The sequence below is a fragment of the Rhipicephalus microplus genome, chromosome 6, assembly GCF_043290135.1.
Source record: "Rhipicephalus microplus isolate Deutch F79 chromosome 6, USDA_Rmic, whole genome shotgun sequence".
Classification (NCBI taxonomy): Eukaryota; Metazoa; Arthropoda; class Arachnida; order Ixodida; family Ixodidae; genus Rhipicephalus; species Rhipicephalus microplus.
In genome coordinates, this window is record NC_134705.1 from 130,936,496 (window position 1) to 130,953,057 (window position 16,562).

Sequence of the window (16,562 nt, forward strand, 5' to 3'; positions counted from 1 at the left end):
TCGACTGATCACATCAGCATCTAAAGAAAAGCAGACTCATGTTCCTGAAAGAGGCCCATCTGACGAACTTTCACAAGAAGACGAGCAATTTCAACAAAGGCAACTTCACGAACTCCAAGAACTGCAACGGCTACTCGAACAAGAACAACGACCAAGTGAAACCGCCTCACGAGTACACTTGTGGCTGAAAGGTCATCAGAGACAACATCAAATAAAGAAGCAAAGACAAAGTCGATGCCTAAGCCATCTTCGCAGAAAGCAACGTCGACAAAATTTTCTGCACCAGTTCTCAAAGCCATGTCTGCGTTCCAACAAACTGAGAGAACGCCACAGAAAGTTACGAAAGAGACATGAAGCTACTACGTATACAACGGAAAAAAAAAGACATCGTCCCATCGTCCTCGGTTCTCACGCGCGCCGACTAGAAGCAAAGCATCTATTGCCACGACGGTGCTGGATCCGATGCCAAAGACATCCATCAATCCAATGCTACACAGATTTCAAGCCTTGTTTGTTCTTCACAAGACCTCAAGTCGTGTCATCATCAGTGGAGATGTGCAGGGCAGGGTTATGCTATCCAGGGCACAACAGCCAGCCTCGTCCACCACCCTAAATATGACCGGACTGCTGCCCTATACTGTGAAGCTTTTGTGCGAGTTAAGCAACTCCCTCCTGAAATCGAACTACCGCGCATTTTGACATTCTTCACTTTATGCTTTTTGTTGTTTTGTTGATTGTAACTCGCGCATTTTTTTGGGGGGGAGGGGGAATCATGTGACGTATGAAGGCATGGTAGAAGTCGATGAAGAAGAAGTGCTTGAGAATAAACATGGCGTATGAGCCAGGCCACGTCTCCCGCAAGTAGCGTCACATAGGCATACTTTATAAAGTTATGCCCGCCTATCGCAATACTTGGCCATTCTATGCTTTACCCTCCTTTTTTGCTTCTCAATATCCTCATCCTAAAACAGCTCCTCCTTATTATCATTCCCTGCCCACTTGTATGCGCGGTTGTGATACATCTTGTTTTGCCTGTGTGATGTTAGGGCTGAGCAAGGGCACTTTCAACTTGTATTGCAATAGGATATACAAGATAGTTGGGCAAGGCGTATAGAAGATACTTATGCAAATACTGCCACAAATATTATATCCGATATGTTGTCACTAATTGTATGTTAAGATGCTTTTACACATTTTGAAACTTGTAGTTTTATTCCTTCCTAATTTATAGAAGCGAATGCCTATGCCCAAGATTACCTGCTTGAATTTGCCTATATGCGACAAATCTCACTCGATTTTATTATAATCTCTGCTAGTATTTCAATAGTTTTGGCCTTCTTGGTCACAGCAGATAAGTTCACTTTCAGAAGAACTTATTAGGGCAAGGGTTTTAAGTGGCTTCCACAGGGGTTCTGCAAGCCACTGACAAATTTTTCTTGGTTCCGCACTCGCCAACTCGACTATTTTAGATGGAGATCCCGAGGTGTGATGGATGTAGGAAACCTCCGTAATTCCCGCCCGAGCGTTAATAAGCACAACCCAGTGCATAAGAGAAACGCGCGACTTGCACAGTAGATCCCGCCAGCAGTTTAGAGCCTGCCAAGCTGCGAAAATGTGACGCGTGGTGGCTTAATTCTCGGGGACCTTATATTACTACTGCCACCTTTGATTGGTCGTTTCGGAGCAGTCTAGAGTTCTCTTTTGGGAAAGAAAGGGAGGCTGAGGAAAGAAAAGACGCACTTCTCTCTCTTAGAAGAGTGCTCCAAAATGACCAGTCAAAGATGACGTACCCTTGGCCTCCGAGATGGTGGGTGCGCATCGGGGCTCTCTGTTGGCGTCCCAATCGCCGTGCTCCCCCGCAAACCAACGAGCATTGCCTTTCACACCCGTCTACCGTAGGAGGGTGCATGCATGCACTGTGGATTCTGGCGGCAGTGGAGAACGCGGCAGACAGCAGAGCGCAAGGGATTATTCAGTAAGAATATTTTTTTTCGTGTACGAGAAAGAATCACCGCCAGAACTTTATGACTGCACTGAAGACAAGAATTTTTCTGTTATTCTTTTTACTTTAGTCTAAATTTCAAAAAAAAAAACTGACAACTGCTGAGTTTTCCTGGTATAGATCATTGTAAAAAGGTATCAACTCGTCTCTGGCAGTATTAATTTCTTCTTCATTACGGCTCGTTTTGACTCGGTGTGAAATACCTGGATTTGAGAATTATAGAAGCATTCTAGCATTCCTGTTTTCTTGAGATGTGTATGAGCGAAAACTGGGCTAATTATCTTCAATTAATCAGATTAGCCCCATATTGTGACACATTGTTCTACTATGTTATTGCGTACGGATATTTATGAGGTGGTCAATCGAAGAACAGTCACGCTTCAGATAATTCAGTGCCCTGGCCGTGTCACTCAAATAAAATGGTAAGTAATTGTTCCGGAATATTCTAGAAGGCTTCGATTAGGCAACCAACAGTTACTCTACACTTCTTTCACAGTGAGAGTGCCTGAAGTCTCATCGTCTCCCTTTTAGTAATCTGCATTTTAATTATGTTATGATATCAGAATGACAATGCTCGTATCATGTTCATTTACGATACTCTCGACTGGATGCCCCGCCGCGGTGGTCTAGTGGCTAAGGTACACGGCTTCTGACCCGCAGGTCGCGGAATCGAATCCCGGCTGTGGCGGCTGCATTTTCGACGGAGGCGGCAATGGTGTGGGCCCGTGTGCTCAGATTTGGGTGCACGTTAAAGAACCCCGGGAAGTTGTAATTTCCCGAGCCCTCCTTTACGGAGTCTCTCATAATCATATGGTGGTTTTGGGACGTTAAACCCCACATATCAATCAATCTCTCGACTAGATCCAAACCAAAGGGTCGCAGAGGCAGCTGAACGGCGTATTTTTGAAGAAAAGTATTCGTTGTCGCAAACTACAGAAGAAAGAAAAAAATTACAGCATATACACGGGGTGCATGATGAGCGGGGCGAAGCTCCGAAGGGTTTTATCAGAAAACAATGAATCCTCTGTCTGTCTGTCTGTCTGTCTGTCTGTCTGTCTGTCTGTCTGTCTGTCTGTCTGTCTGTCTGTCTGTCTATATGTCTGTCTGTCTGTCTGTCTGTCTGTCTGTCCATCCATCCGTCCGCCCGTTCGTAATACTCAGCCATGAGTCATAGAACTAGGCCTGTGTTCCAATACTCACCGTAGACGGCTAAATAGACAGTTAAATGGACGGCGGCCACCTTCAGTCCCATTACAATTCTCACGTAGCCAGCAAAAAACAGCTCCGAAAACACCGCATCGTAGACAAATACGATGCCGGCTGCCTTACTGTCTAAACAAGATGGCAACTCGATGAACCCCTCATATAGATCTAATCTCGCCAGAATGGCTGTCTGCACACAATCAGACGCTTCCCCAGACGCTCAATGTGAGTAACGTTTATTTGTTTTTGATTTCAACATGAAATAAACCAGAAATTATGACTGTTACGTTTGTTTCTTTTAGCTCAGCTTTTTCTTTTTGACGCGAGATGGCGCATCGTCGCGTAGAAGCTGTCTAAACGTGTTCCAATTCTCGGACAGCATGGGCTTGGTGCGGTCTTCTAACAATGCGTAGACTGTCTACGTGCTGTCTAAGAATTGGAACACAGCCTATATTGTGTCCATCTGTTTGTCCGTCTGTCCCGTCCATCCGTCTGTTTGTTTGTCCGTTCATCCGTCTGTTCGTCTGTATAACCGACTGTCTATCCAGCCGTCTGTCGGACCGTCTGTCTGGCTGTCTGTCCGGCCATCTGTCCGGCTGTCTGTCTGTTTGTGTGTTTGTCAGTCCATTTTCTGGTCCTAAGTGATTCTAAGAGAGGGCGTCGGAGCGTCAAGAGGGCGTCCGATCTCCGACGTCAGCGTCGGGCGACGCTGACGTCGGAGATCGCGAGGGCACAACCGGTCGGCACGGAATCTAGTGCACGCGTCCAATTTGTCGGTCCGTCCGTCTGTTCGCTCGTTCATACAATCGTTCGTCTCACGCAGTGCTGAGTGACCCGCATGGTGCGGGATCGAATCCCGGTGGCGGTGGCTGCGTTTCCGATGGAGGCGGAAATGTTGTAGGCCTGTGTGCTCAGATTTGGCTGCATGCTAAATAACCCCATGTGGTCCACATTTCCGTAGCCCTTCACTACGGCGTCTCTCATAAACGTACTGTGGTTTTGGGACGTTAAACCCCACATATAAATCAATCATCTCAGTGCTGAGTGAGTCATAGAGATAAACTGTGTCCATTCGTCCGTCCGTCTGTCTGTCTATTCACCTCTCCGTCCGCACTCGCTGAGCGAGTCATAGAACTAGGTGGTCACCTACCAAGAGAGAGATGCATGTACAAACCCAAGGCTTAAAGAGCTTCGACCCAAATAGTGCAAGTTTTCTTTGCTATGTAACGCGCATTGTTTCATACTATATGCAGCTAACTCTGAACGCGTGTCACGTTCTTCTTGAACAAGCAAAGCATTTTGATGTTCGTTCTTACATGTGCACACATAAGCTCCCGAACGAACTAGAGCACATGCGTACCGCGCGCAATCATAATTATGATTCTTGCATTTTAACTTTCAAAAATTCTGATATGATTACAAGTGACGCAGTATTCATTTACCCCATTTTTGGCACTTACGTTTTGATGATGACAATAATAGCATTCTTATGGGCAAGAGATATTTCTGTTACACATACCTTTTTCTTTGGATAATTGTTGCTTTGTTCAATTTTACTCGACAAGAATCTACTAGAGACATTTGCCCAATTTCTGCAGCACGTGGGCGATTATGATGACGATAATTTTTTGGCAAGGGGTGAACAAAGAACAATTTGCTGAACAGCTACGCTGTTGGGATGATTGATTGATATGTGGGGTTTAACGTCCCAAAACCACTATATGATTATGAGAGACGCCGTAGTGGAGGGCTCCGGAAATTTAGACCACCTGGGGTTGTTAACGTGCACCCAAATCTGAGCACACGGGCCTACAACATTTCCGCCTCCATCGGAAATGCAGCCGCCGCAGCCGGGATTCGAACCCGCGCCCTGCGGGTCAGCAGCCGAGTACCTTAGCCACTAGACCACCGTGGCGGGGTGTTGGGATGGCCACAATAATTTTTAAGACATGATAGGATATGTACAGGCAGAATACGTTCCACTACTGCAAACTCGGACTTCGTCGTGTCAATGTGCAGTTATTTTACTCAACAGATATACAAGTCTTGTTCAGAGAAGAATCCATCTGAGCATGTATACCAAATACGCATTTGGGCTTTTGAATAAAGGAAGAAAGTTTCGAGGGCTTCTTTCTTTCCTTCGTCAGACCCTTAAAGAGACTAAAATCTGCCCGAAACATGAAGTGAGATGACTTCGCTGATGGAAAGATTGTTCGATGTGTTGACTCAAACCAACCCTATTTTTATCGTTAGAGGTAGATTTATAACTTCACTTTTTCCTTGAAAGTGACGAAAATTGAACCGTGGTGCCCCTGGCAGCAAAAAAAATGAACGATTTGATGTACTTGTCCACGTGACTATCGATTGCTGTACGTGGTCGATGATGTTTTGTTAGTATCGTAATAGTTCCATGCTCGTCAGCGCGCCTTGAACAACTTTCCAGGGTGTCATGAAACCGTGGACGCAGTTTGGACGTCGTTAAGCTTTTAGAGCGAAGTAGTTTTGCTACCTACAACTTATCTCCTAAGTGACGTATACGCTACTCGGTACGGCTGTGCATAAGCATAGTGATATTTTCGATTACTTAGCTTGGCTCGTGCGTCCAGGGAGTAACGACGCCGGGACAAGCCACCTGCGACAGAACCACAAGAAACATTAGGTGCAGCCCCACCACGGTGGTCTAGTCGCTAAGGTACTCGGCTGCTGGCGAAACTCGGATGAAGGCGAAAATGTCGGCCTGCGTGCTCAGATTTTCGTGCACGTTAAAGAACCCCAGGTGATCCCATTTTCTCGAGCCCTCCTCTAAAGCGTCTCTCATAAGCATATGGTGGTTTTGGGACGGTAAATCCCACAAACCAAATCAATCAACCTTAGGTGCAGGCGTAGTCAACGTGGAATAAATAGAGTGAAGGTGTATCACATCCCATTGTAAGTGCTTGTTATCTTAACAACATTTGAACTAAAAATAAAGGTGGTCAAGCATAGTTTCAAGAACTCTTGCGAAAGGAGAACGACAACAGCTTTCACTAAACACTAACAGGGCTGGTGGAATCACTATCAGTTTTCCGCATTGCTGTAGGAAAGATAAATTTGCGTTTAAAGCATTTCAGATCACAATATACTGCTTATAAAATAACTACGAGCTTTTCGAAATTACTATTGCAGCTAAAAACACTACGAAGGGTGAGCTTTTAGGGCCGAAGCTTTTAAAGGCGTGGTTCTGTCCATCCCTTGTATGTATGTATGTATGTATGTATGTATGTATGTATGTATGTATGTATGTATGTATGTATGTATGTATGTATGTATGTATGTATGTATGTATGTATGTATGTATGTAAGTATGTATGTATGTATGTATGTATGTATGTATGTATGTATGTATGTATGTATGTATGTATGTATGTATGTATGTATGTATGTATGTATGTATGTATGTATGTATGTATGTATGTATGTATGTATGTACGTATGTATGTATGTATGTATGTATGTATGTATGTATGTATGTATGTATGTATGTATGTATGTATGTATGTATGTATGTATGTATGTATGTATGTATGTATGCATGCATGTATGTATGTATGTGACCGCCTATAGTCCCTCCTTTGCCACCTGCCCACACTAATTTGTCCTTGCAAGCATCCCACTACCTCCCATCACCAATCCACCACTAGACTGGGACCATACAGCAAATACAGTTGAGAGGCAGCCAATATGAAATGCAAGATGGTCGTGTACTTGTATCCCCGTGCGTGTTAAAGAACCATAGATTGTCAGACTGTGTCCATTCCTTGTTTGTATTTTACCACCTATAGTGCAACCTTTGCAAACTTCCCTCTCTCTACTTTGTTTGTCGTTGCAAACATCTCTCTACGCCCCATCACCGATCCACCACTTCACTGGCCATAAAGCTGTTATATTGAAGGGGGAACGGAAGCGACGTATAGGTACCACTTACGTATAATAATGGTTTTTGTAAAATTATATACAGTGTTTGTCACGTCTTTGTTGACGTAGTGGGTGATCTTCGCAGATGGTCCATTACTTAGCAATGAAGCCTTCAGCGCTTCACCCCACTCATCATTATTCACTCCGTGGATATGCTCCGATTTTCTTTTTCAGAGTGCGACAGAAGACAAGGCCGATGTCGTTATCCTACAGGTAGGCACTTATTTTGCATACAAGGTACTTATGACTTGTTGTTCATTGGGCAAATCTCCTTTCTAGTCTGCACGTGCGGTGTGGTGTCGTGATTTAAAGTAAATAGGCTGTGGATCAATTAATGACACGTAAAAGTCAATATAGTTATTTAAAAAGATTAGCAGCAGTGTACTATCTTCTATCATGTGCATGCTATTTAGCTAAAATACGACAGAACTTATAAAATGAAATGGGGAGGGGGATAACACAGAAAAAAAAACGTTCACATGTGAGACGAACCATATAGTTTCCTAAAATTAACGAGAGAGGACTCTGGCGCTGCGATCGTCTGGCGATGATGAGAATGATGCTTATTATATGGAATCGCATAGTCTTCATACTTTCGGGCTTCGAACGTAGTTGTGGCTTCGTTTATTGCTGTGTTTCGGTTTTGTTTCCAATAAAAGAACAAACCATTTGAAACTATGTGACCTGATTTGTTATGGTGAGCCTAAAAGATTAAGGTTGTGAAGCGTAACTAACAAACTGTTGCTGATTGTTCCTTCGGAAAAACAAAAACAGCTGCAGGCAATACGAAGCTAAACGGAACGCAAAGTACGAGGATTAAGCGAATCCATGAACTTCCTTTAATTCCACACTGTCATGAATCGCACGCTAGGTGAAGCGCCATGCGTTGCAGCGCCTACAGACACTAGCGCCAGAGTTTCTTCGCCTGTATGTATACAAAACTCTTTGAGACCAACACCGCGCTTCCGGTCATAATCCAATTACAACCAAATGGCGACTCTACGCGATGAATGTTCGCACTAACGTGCGGCTGATCCTCGTGAACAAATAACATTTTTGCACGTTCACATTTATGTTGTTCCGCAAACTACGCCGACAACTGTACCGCCACATCAAATTAGTTCAGAGGCTTGTGAGTGTGTCGCGGAACTGAAGAATAGTGCAGCAAGCGACCAGGCTGTAGCATGAGACAAATGCGGCCATCTACGAGAATTTGCGACCAGTCGATCGCTTGGCGACTGACTTGGTTGCGCGATCAGTGCTACAGTCGACGTCCAATTTTCTTGACAGCACTGGAATGGCTACAGAACCGCAGTGCATGCGTGCTACCGCACCAAAATATAGTGTTTGAAGGGCCAGTAAATCGGCCCCGACATTTTACAACGGAAGCTGTACATGGCTAGGAAATACGAAAAACCGTCGAAATTCGCTCGGTGAGGTTCTCAGAGCTACCGGACATGTCACATTTCACGGCCTCAAGCGCGCGCTTGGGCGTGGCGAGATCATCACGTCATCTTCGAAGACACGCAGAGGTTTACGTTGCTGATCGTTGTAGGGTACTTTCAAAACCGGACCTGGTGTGATCCAAAACGCAAATGATCGGTCATTATTGTTTATAATGGTGCCGTATTCACGCAGAAATCAATCCTCAAGATCAGGTCCTTGCCGCACTGCGGTAAAATTACAAATGTAGCAACAAAATCCGAACTGCCGATATTGACTCGAGCGGTGCATTTCCCTGTCAGCATTACCAATTGCCCCCCCCCCCCCCCGCGGTTTTCCTGTTGGGCTCGGTCCGTAAGGTTTTTACTTCATTTTGGGCAGTCGGCGAGTTTCCGGCTAATAGTAAAATATTCCACGCCAGTATCTACTAGTGCTGTTATTGGATACTCGTCTATGTGAACGTCTACGTTTGCTCTTACGATTTACTTTGAAGTCAGTGACGTCATATCGTCCAGCGTGTCGTCCATCGTATCGTCTATCGAATGACATCTCCTCTGGTGTGCCTTATATGCGACCAAGTTGCGGATGTTGGCGGAGGGTGGAGCTTCGATAGTGGTTCCGTAGGCAGAACAGGCCGTGGAGTTGGCAGCTCTGCATTGTGGGCTGAGGTCAATGGCTCGGGTTAAGTCCCAGTGGTAGCATTGTAACATGCACGATGCGATGAATTTTGTGTCACTATTGCGACGAACAGCTGACGGGCAGCTTACAGACCGCTTGTCTGGTAGTTATACGGGCAGGGATAATGCCTAGCCCTGGAGGACTTCTTGCCGCACACCTTCTGCTACGGAATCCACTGCGGGCTCTTGTGGAAAAACAAGCAAATTGCGGATCTCCTCACGAACGACCTCATGAATTAGCTCACGGAAGAGCACTCACTGCCGGCCGTCAAAGCAGAAACGCTGATGCATGCGTTGTTCGATCGAGCGTGGGGGCTTCAACTAGATAATTGAAATCTCTCTGATGAATTCCACTACAGCTTTTGGTGGGTTGCGAAGAAGGCCAGCATACATTTGTTCTTTGGCGTCTCTCATTTGGCGCCGCACTTAGCTTCAGGCATCTCAAGGTCAGCTCGACGGAACAGGTGGGTTATATCCTCCGCCAACTTGGCGAAACTTTCATTAGGCATCTGTATGCGTGACTGGATCAGCTGCTGAGCAAAATCACGACGATCGCGTTTGGGCGGTTTAGATGAGCTGTTTACGAAACTCATGCCAGGAAGTCAATGTGGCTTCCCTTTTCTCTTACTACATACCAGCGCTGTCTGCCAGGGTAAAGAAAGCACGCGAGAGCTTCTGGTCTATTGGTTTATGATTCTAGTTGGCGACTGACTCATACTGCTTGAGCCAATCTTCGACGCCTCCATAAGCTTCTCTGTGGAACATCTCTGGAACCCAGGGTGGCTCAACGGTCGACTGCGAAGCGCTGGTGGTTCTCATTTCTCCAGATGAAGTCCTTGGCTGCTGAGACTACACTATGATTACCTTGGGGCTAAGGCCTTGCAGTCGGCGACTGTAGGCGTGGGGAGGCGTGTGCACTGAAGAGATGGGTTGCGGGATCGGAAAGGTAGTGCCGCTCCATAGAGGAGTGTTGAGCTTAAGTCCAGCACCTCCACCAATGCCGCGACACGGAAATAACTGGAGACAAGACTATGGTCGGAACTACCAAAGTCTGTATTTACAGATTGCAAACAAGAACAAAAGACTCAACGTCCTCTTCCTCAGATCTCAGTGGTGGTTGTTGCTCGTACTCGCGACCTCGTTGTCCTCTGCAATCCTGAGGGCTTTTAGTTGTGACAATATCACCACTCGATGTCATGCACTTTGTCAGGATAAATCTGAGATTACTGCCTTGACGCGAGTCCCGACGTTGCATCAGATCGTGAATGATAGGTTTACACGCCAGAACCATCGGCGTGTCCTGTAAGCGCTCGATACGTGCAGAACTGCTCAGTTTAAAGAGCCCCTATAGTCGTTTACAGCCTAAGAATAAGTTCAAGCTCCACCCACAAGCATAACTGTGCCACCCCGCAAACACTTGCATAGAATCCACATTTACACATTTGTATGATGCGAAGGTTCTAACCATATTGTAGATATGGGATTAATTCAAAGAGACATGTTGGTGCCGCTGGTTTTAGGTAAAAACACGCTAACTTTCGGTGCGATTTCCGCAAAGATTTGGACATTGCCCACGTAAAACGTAATGTTTCAGCTTAGAGACGACAAGCTTTTGATTACTATTGCGCATTGCACTTCTCTTACCAGCTAAAACGTACTTATGGTTGCCACGGAAAACTTGTACAACGACTCTCTTGTGCAGACGAATGACAGGTCATCCGCAGTGTTGGGAGTGGTGCTTGAATTTATTCTTATTTTCTAACCAACCAAACACAGCCTCTGAAAATACAAAAGAAAGAACGGCGTTTCATTTTGTTCCGGTGTTTCGTGTTCTTGCGGCACCTTTCGTGATGTAGGCAGTTTACCGACACGGCGTGAGCATGAAACAACCTCTTGATTGGTGAATATACGAGGTAGCTTTTGTGAATTGTTTCATACTCTGCTTTGCAATGGAGTCGCGCGCCCGTTCCGCGTTGTATTACATGACTATCGTGCTCAATAAACTGATTTCCTATCACGTTCTGCGCTTGTGACTGCGCCGCCAGCAGAAAGAGCAGCACTTTGTCGAGAAGCGCGAAATACTGATTGTCTCAACGATTTGTGTGGATATTTCACATGCTTTATGAAGGAATGCGTGACGAGGAGGTTATAGCACTTGCAGGAAGGGTTGTAAAGGCGAGAACGAAACTACTCTCTTGCCATTGAAATCGAAGTGATTTAGGGGCCTTTAAACGAAGTTGTTCAGCCAGCTCTTAACGCTTGACTCCAAGCGAAAAGCTGGCGTGGCTGCTGCTGGCTGACTGCTTCACATAAAATGTATTGCTGCCGTGTGGGTGATCGGAATGATTTTAATCGAAAATCGTAATATAGCAACGATGTTTCATCTTACCGTTACCTTGTCTATATGATTTATTTTTCCTTTTTTATTGAAGCCTGCAGCTGCAACCCCAGGCTTCGCTATGGACGACGCTCTCTGAGCCTGTTCCATTATCATGGCAGGCTGAACCAGTGTCTGCCCGGCGGGAACAGCGGCAATTGCAACAGTTTTACAACTATGTTCGAGTGCCTGGTGAGGTGCTCACGTTTTCAGCGTTAAGAGAGTAGGATCGCACGTACGGAATCACACGCGGTAATAAAGTTGTTATTTGCGAATACAAGTATTGTCTGCGCCAGACTCGTTCTTTCGGCGGCGGAAAATAGCTGAAGCGAATTACCTTATAGAAGGTGCTGCGCAATTGATGCTATGTAAGTATAACGTTGTTGTAAGGAAAAATTGTTCCGTGCCGAATCCTAGCGCTTTGTAAATGAACGAGCGCATTTGTGTTACACTTTAGTGAAACGTGATTGAGCCAAGTCTTCACTATCTGGTGCCTTTTTGAATTCTGTAGGCAAGCAGTCATGTCCACGTACACTCTAAGGCAAAGTTACCCTAAAAAGGAGTAACGGAGCCCAATAGGCGTGCACGATGAACGGATAGACCATTGAGGAGCAACCACAGAGGGAAGCGTGCCGTGTGCAACGCACTTAGTCTCCAAACACGCTCCAAAGGGATGAAACACCCCTTAATGCAGGCAGTTCGCAAAAGCGTTGCCAAGGTCACTAGCCGTCCTCCTTCTCTCCTGGCTCAGTCTTTCCCCGTATTTTGCTGGCGATGGTTCGCGTTGCGTCGTGCTCGGAGTGCTCGACCACAGCCGCCTGGATTCGACGACATAGGAATTAGGACGTGGTGCTTGTGTGTACGCTTGAATGAGTGTGGGCTGCTGCTTTTACGTTTCGCTGCACCCATGAAGTCTGGAGCAAGTCTCGATACGCCACCACGCCGCGTTGTGTATCTCTGGCTTCAAGACAGTCAGAACCAACACACGACAGCACATGGCCGCTTAGAAGACAGCAAGCCTATCGAATATATATTTCAGTCCGACTCAGGGCAGAAATCAGCGCGGCATTCTTTCGCAAGTAGGTTATCATTCTTTATTCTACTCTACTCGTCACGTGTTTGATACGAATCGCGTTTGCCTGCAACGGGCTCGGTGATGTTGTATATCGCACGCACGAAATGCCCCGCGAAGGTGAACTTGGGCGTCTGCAGTTCGGCTTTGCGACCGCCTGGAAATTGGCTGCCATTGCCGTCGGCCTCCCGTACGCTCGCTCATCGAGTGCTCGCCTGTCTTCGCCACCGCGATGAGCTCCGGGCTCACAATATTTGGCTGAGACCTCGTCGCTGTGTTGGGAGTCGTCGAGAACACATTGCGGGTTCTCGTAATGAGCTTGGTTGTGGTATGTCGCGCGCTGTAAGTGCACCAGCACGGGCTGGCGGGGCTTTCGCTAGCGTCGGAACTCAGTGAAAATTGGCCGCCATTACAGTTGGCTTTCCCGTCAGTCGGTAGCAAGCAGCTCGGCACAGTCCGTTGGCCGCGGCGGTGGACTCGCGTTTGCGCGCTGCACTCGCTCGAGTTTGTGGAAAGGGGCCGCATTACCGTCGATTTCTTCGGCGCTAGCTCCAAACCATCTCGGCGCTGTTCCTGGCGGCGGCCTAGCGCAAGCTCGCTCTCCTGTTCGAAGTTCGCCGGCGGCAGACACTCCGCGTGCAGCGCCGTGTTTGGTCTCGCGTTCGCTTGCTCGAGCTGAACGACGTCGCTCGCTTAAGACTTGCCGACTTGTTGGCGGCACGGTGGCTCACAGAGCTGTGGCTGCGGCCGTCACTCCTAAGCTGTTGCGCTACGGAGAATCAAAATGAGTCTTTGACGACGTGTGGTTCACGGTGAAATTATTAGCATGTCATATCTCGCGTATGTTAAATGCGAAGTATTTCTTAGCAAACTTTGGCGACTTTCAGCGTATCCATCCATCCATCCATCCATCCATCCGTCCATCCATCCATCCATCCATCCATCCATCCATCCATCCATCCATCCATCCATCCATCCATCCATCCATCCATCCATCCTATCTATCTATCTATCTATCTATCTATCTATCTATCTATCTATCTATCTATCTATCTATCTATCTATCTATCTATCTATCTATCTATCTATCTATCTATCTATCTATCTATCTATCTATCTATCTATCTATCTATCTATCTATCTATCTGTCTATCTGTCTGTCTGTCTGTCTGTCTGTCTGTCTATCTATCTATCTATCTTTCTATCTATCTATCTATCTATCTATCTATCTATCTATCTATCTATCTATCTATCTATCTATCTATCTATCTATCTATCTAGCCGCCTACGACTTTTAGCTCTCCTGGCCGTTTCGATAATAGTGTTAATGCCAAACTTGGTATGTCATAACATGACTGTATGAAGAACATATATGACTATTCATAACATGAAAATCATGACATATATGTCATGAATGTCATTATTTACATTTCATGGTCCTGCAGCTCTTGCGGTGGTTTCGTTCACATGACATGTTGCAAAATTAGTATGGTATGACATGATTGCATGGCAAACACAAGCGACAGACCCTAACATAAAAATCATGGCATGCGTGTCAAGTAACAACATAACTACATGCCACGCTCATGATGCGCTCGCAGCCGTTTCGCTAGCGTCACATATGCCTAATTTGGTATTACAGTGCGTGAATGGATGACGAAGGTATGTGACTGGTGCAAGCATGATAATCATGAGATGCGAGTCATGTAACAACATGTCTACATGCCACGCTCATGATGTGCTTTGGTTGTTTCGCTAGATTAATTCATAACGAATTCGGTATTACAGAACGTGAATGGATGATGAAGGTATGATACTGGTGCAAACATGATAACCATGATATGCGTGTCTTGTACCAACATGACTACATGCTACGCTCATTGTGCGCTCGCGGCCGTTTCGCTAGCTTCCCATGTACAAACTCGGTATTACGCGACGCGCATAGATGACATAGGTAAATGACACATCCAAACATGATAATCACGACATGCGTGTCATGTTACAACATGACTACATGCCACACTCATGATGCGCTCGAGGCCATTTCGCTAGCTTCAGAATGCCAAATTTGACATTACGTGACATCAGTGGATGAAGAAGGTATGTGACTGGGGCAAACATGATAATCATGAGATGCGTGTGATGTGAGAACATGACTACTTGCCACAGTAAAGACGCCAATGCATTTCGACGTGAGGCGCTGTGCGTGCTTACCGACGTTCAGTTTGTCGCGTCACACTGGCGTTGCGTCGCCAGGCGCTGGTTTTGCCATATACTCGTAGGTGTGCGCCACGCTGCGTTGCTTTGACGCATGCGCGTTTCAGCGCGTCCGGCGTCCCGGCTAACCTCCCTGTCCTTCCTCTTTCAATCCTCCTCCTCCGGCGTCCCTCCGTCACGAAAAGAGTGGTACGCAGTGTTGTCTGGGTAGTGCATCGGCGCGAATTTCCCGCTGGTTGCCATGGGGCCACGCCCACGCACACTGGTAGCGCCGGTTACGCCGGGCGTCAGAATATAGAGTTGTCACGTTTTGATAACGTAGCGTCGCTGCGCCCAGCGTGCGCGTCAACGCTACATTGGAGTACATTTGGTCCTTCATGATGCGCTCGCGGCCGTTTTGCTTGCTCCACATATACTAAATTCGGTGTTAGGGGACGTCAGTGGATGACGAAATATATCACTGCTAGGAACGTGTCAATCCTGACACGCGTGTCTTGTAAAAGGATGACAACGTACCACGCTAATAGCGTGCTCACGGCCGTTTCGCTAGCTCCACATTTACGAAATTTGGTATCACGTGACGTGAATAGATGACGAAGGTGAACGACACATCCAAACATGACACTCAGGACACGGAAGTCATGTACGGCATCATATACCTCTACCTCGTAACGTTGTGCTGATTTTAAAGTGACATGTAAGCCTTTTTTATTCGTGCTTCGCATATCATCGATTCCCACTGTACGTGGGATCTGCCAATTTTTTTATTTAACCTTGCACGTATTTCCTATATGAATTCGTATTCATCCTCTGTCACGTGGAACTCACAATTTTACATACCTATTGTGCGGCCGTGGGCATACAACGTGCTTAAAGGCTCTGCGCGCTGGCGTCTGCGATGCCTGTCATCCATCTTTTTCGTCAGAGCAGCTTCAGAAGGACTGTGCGAGATGTGAAGGTAAATTTATTTGTGTCTTATTTTAGACGCATGTTTTTATAGTAACTTGCATGTACTTGTCATATGCGTGCATAGCCATCTTCTGTCACGTGTGTCCAACTACTTTTACTATATTATTGTACCTACAGCCGTGGGAACACTACAGGCAGAAGGCTGCGTGCGCTGGCGTCTGCAATGCCTGTCATCTATCACTTCCGTCGGAGGAGCTCCACAAGAAGTGAACAAGATGTGAGCACGAGACTGGACTTGTACACTTCACAATGAATTCACCCAAAAGAACGGAGAAACTTCATGTGTATGTAGAAAAATAAAAGATTCCGATGTCTCACTTTTGTCTTTCGTTGTTGCCGTGACTGCGAAAGCAGTCACACGTAGGTGGCTAACTACTTTTTCGCTTGTTCTTTTCTGCACCATTTGTTGCTCACTGCGCAGGAAAACAGGCGCAAAAAGTATAAGGCCTACCGGAAAATAGTGTACAAAAAACAACGTTTCAACTGGGAATAAAAAGTTCATCCGATTGGAGTATTGGAGTGAATCAACCGTTTGTCCGGCGAGGTGCATGTGAGGACTAACGGTTGCCCGGTAAGAAGTAAATGTTGGAATTAACAGTTGCCCTATAAGGTGCAAATGTGAGGACTAAATGTTAATCCTTTGAGGTG

The 16,562-nt window shown here is 46.2% G+C and overlaps 1 protein-coding gene across 1 annotated transcript in view; it reads left to right on the forward strand.

Annotated features, from left to right (window-relative positions):
• LOC142764939 (R.appendiculatus Kunitz/BPTI-like protein) overlaps positions 1-11,936 on the forward strand; it is a 34,300-nt gene extending 22,364 nt beyond the window's left edge. Inside the window, exons 2-3 of the mRNA XM_075865479.1 lie at positions 7,334-7,372; positions 11,712-11,936. Coding sequence (XP_075721594.1) covers positions 7,334-7,372; positions 11,712-11,875 — 203 coding nt within the window. The 3' untranslated portion in view covers positions 11,876-11,936. The remainder of the gene's footprint in view (positions 1-7,333; positions 7,373-11,711) is intronic.
• Positions 11,937-16,562: the final 4,626 nt, after the last annotated feature.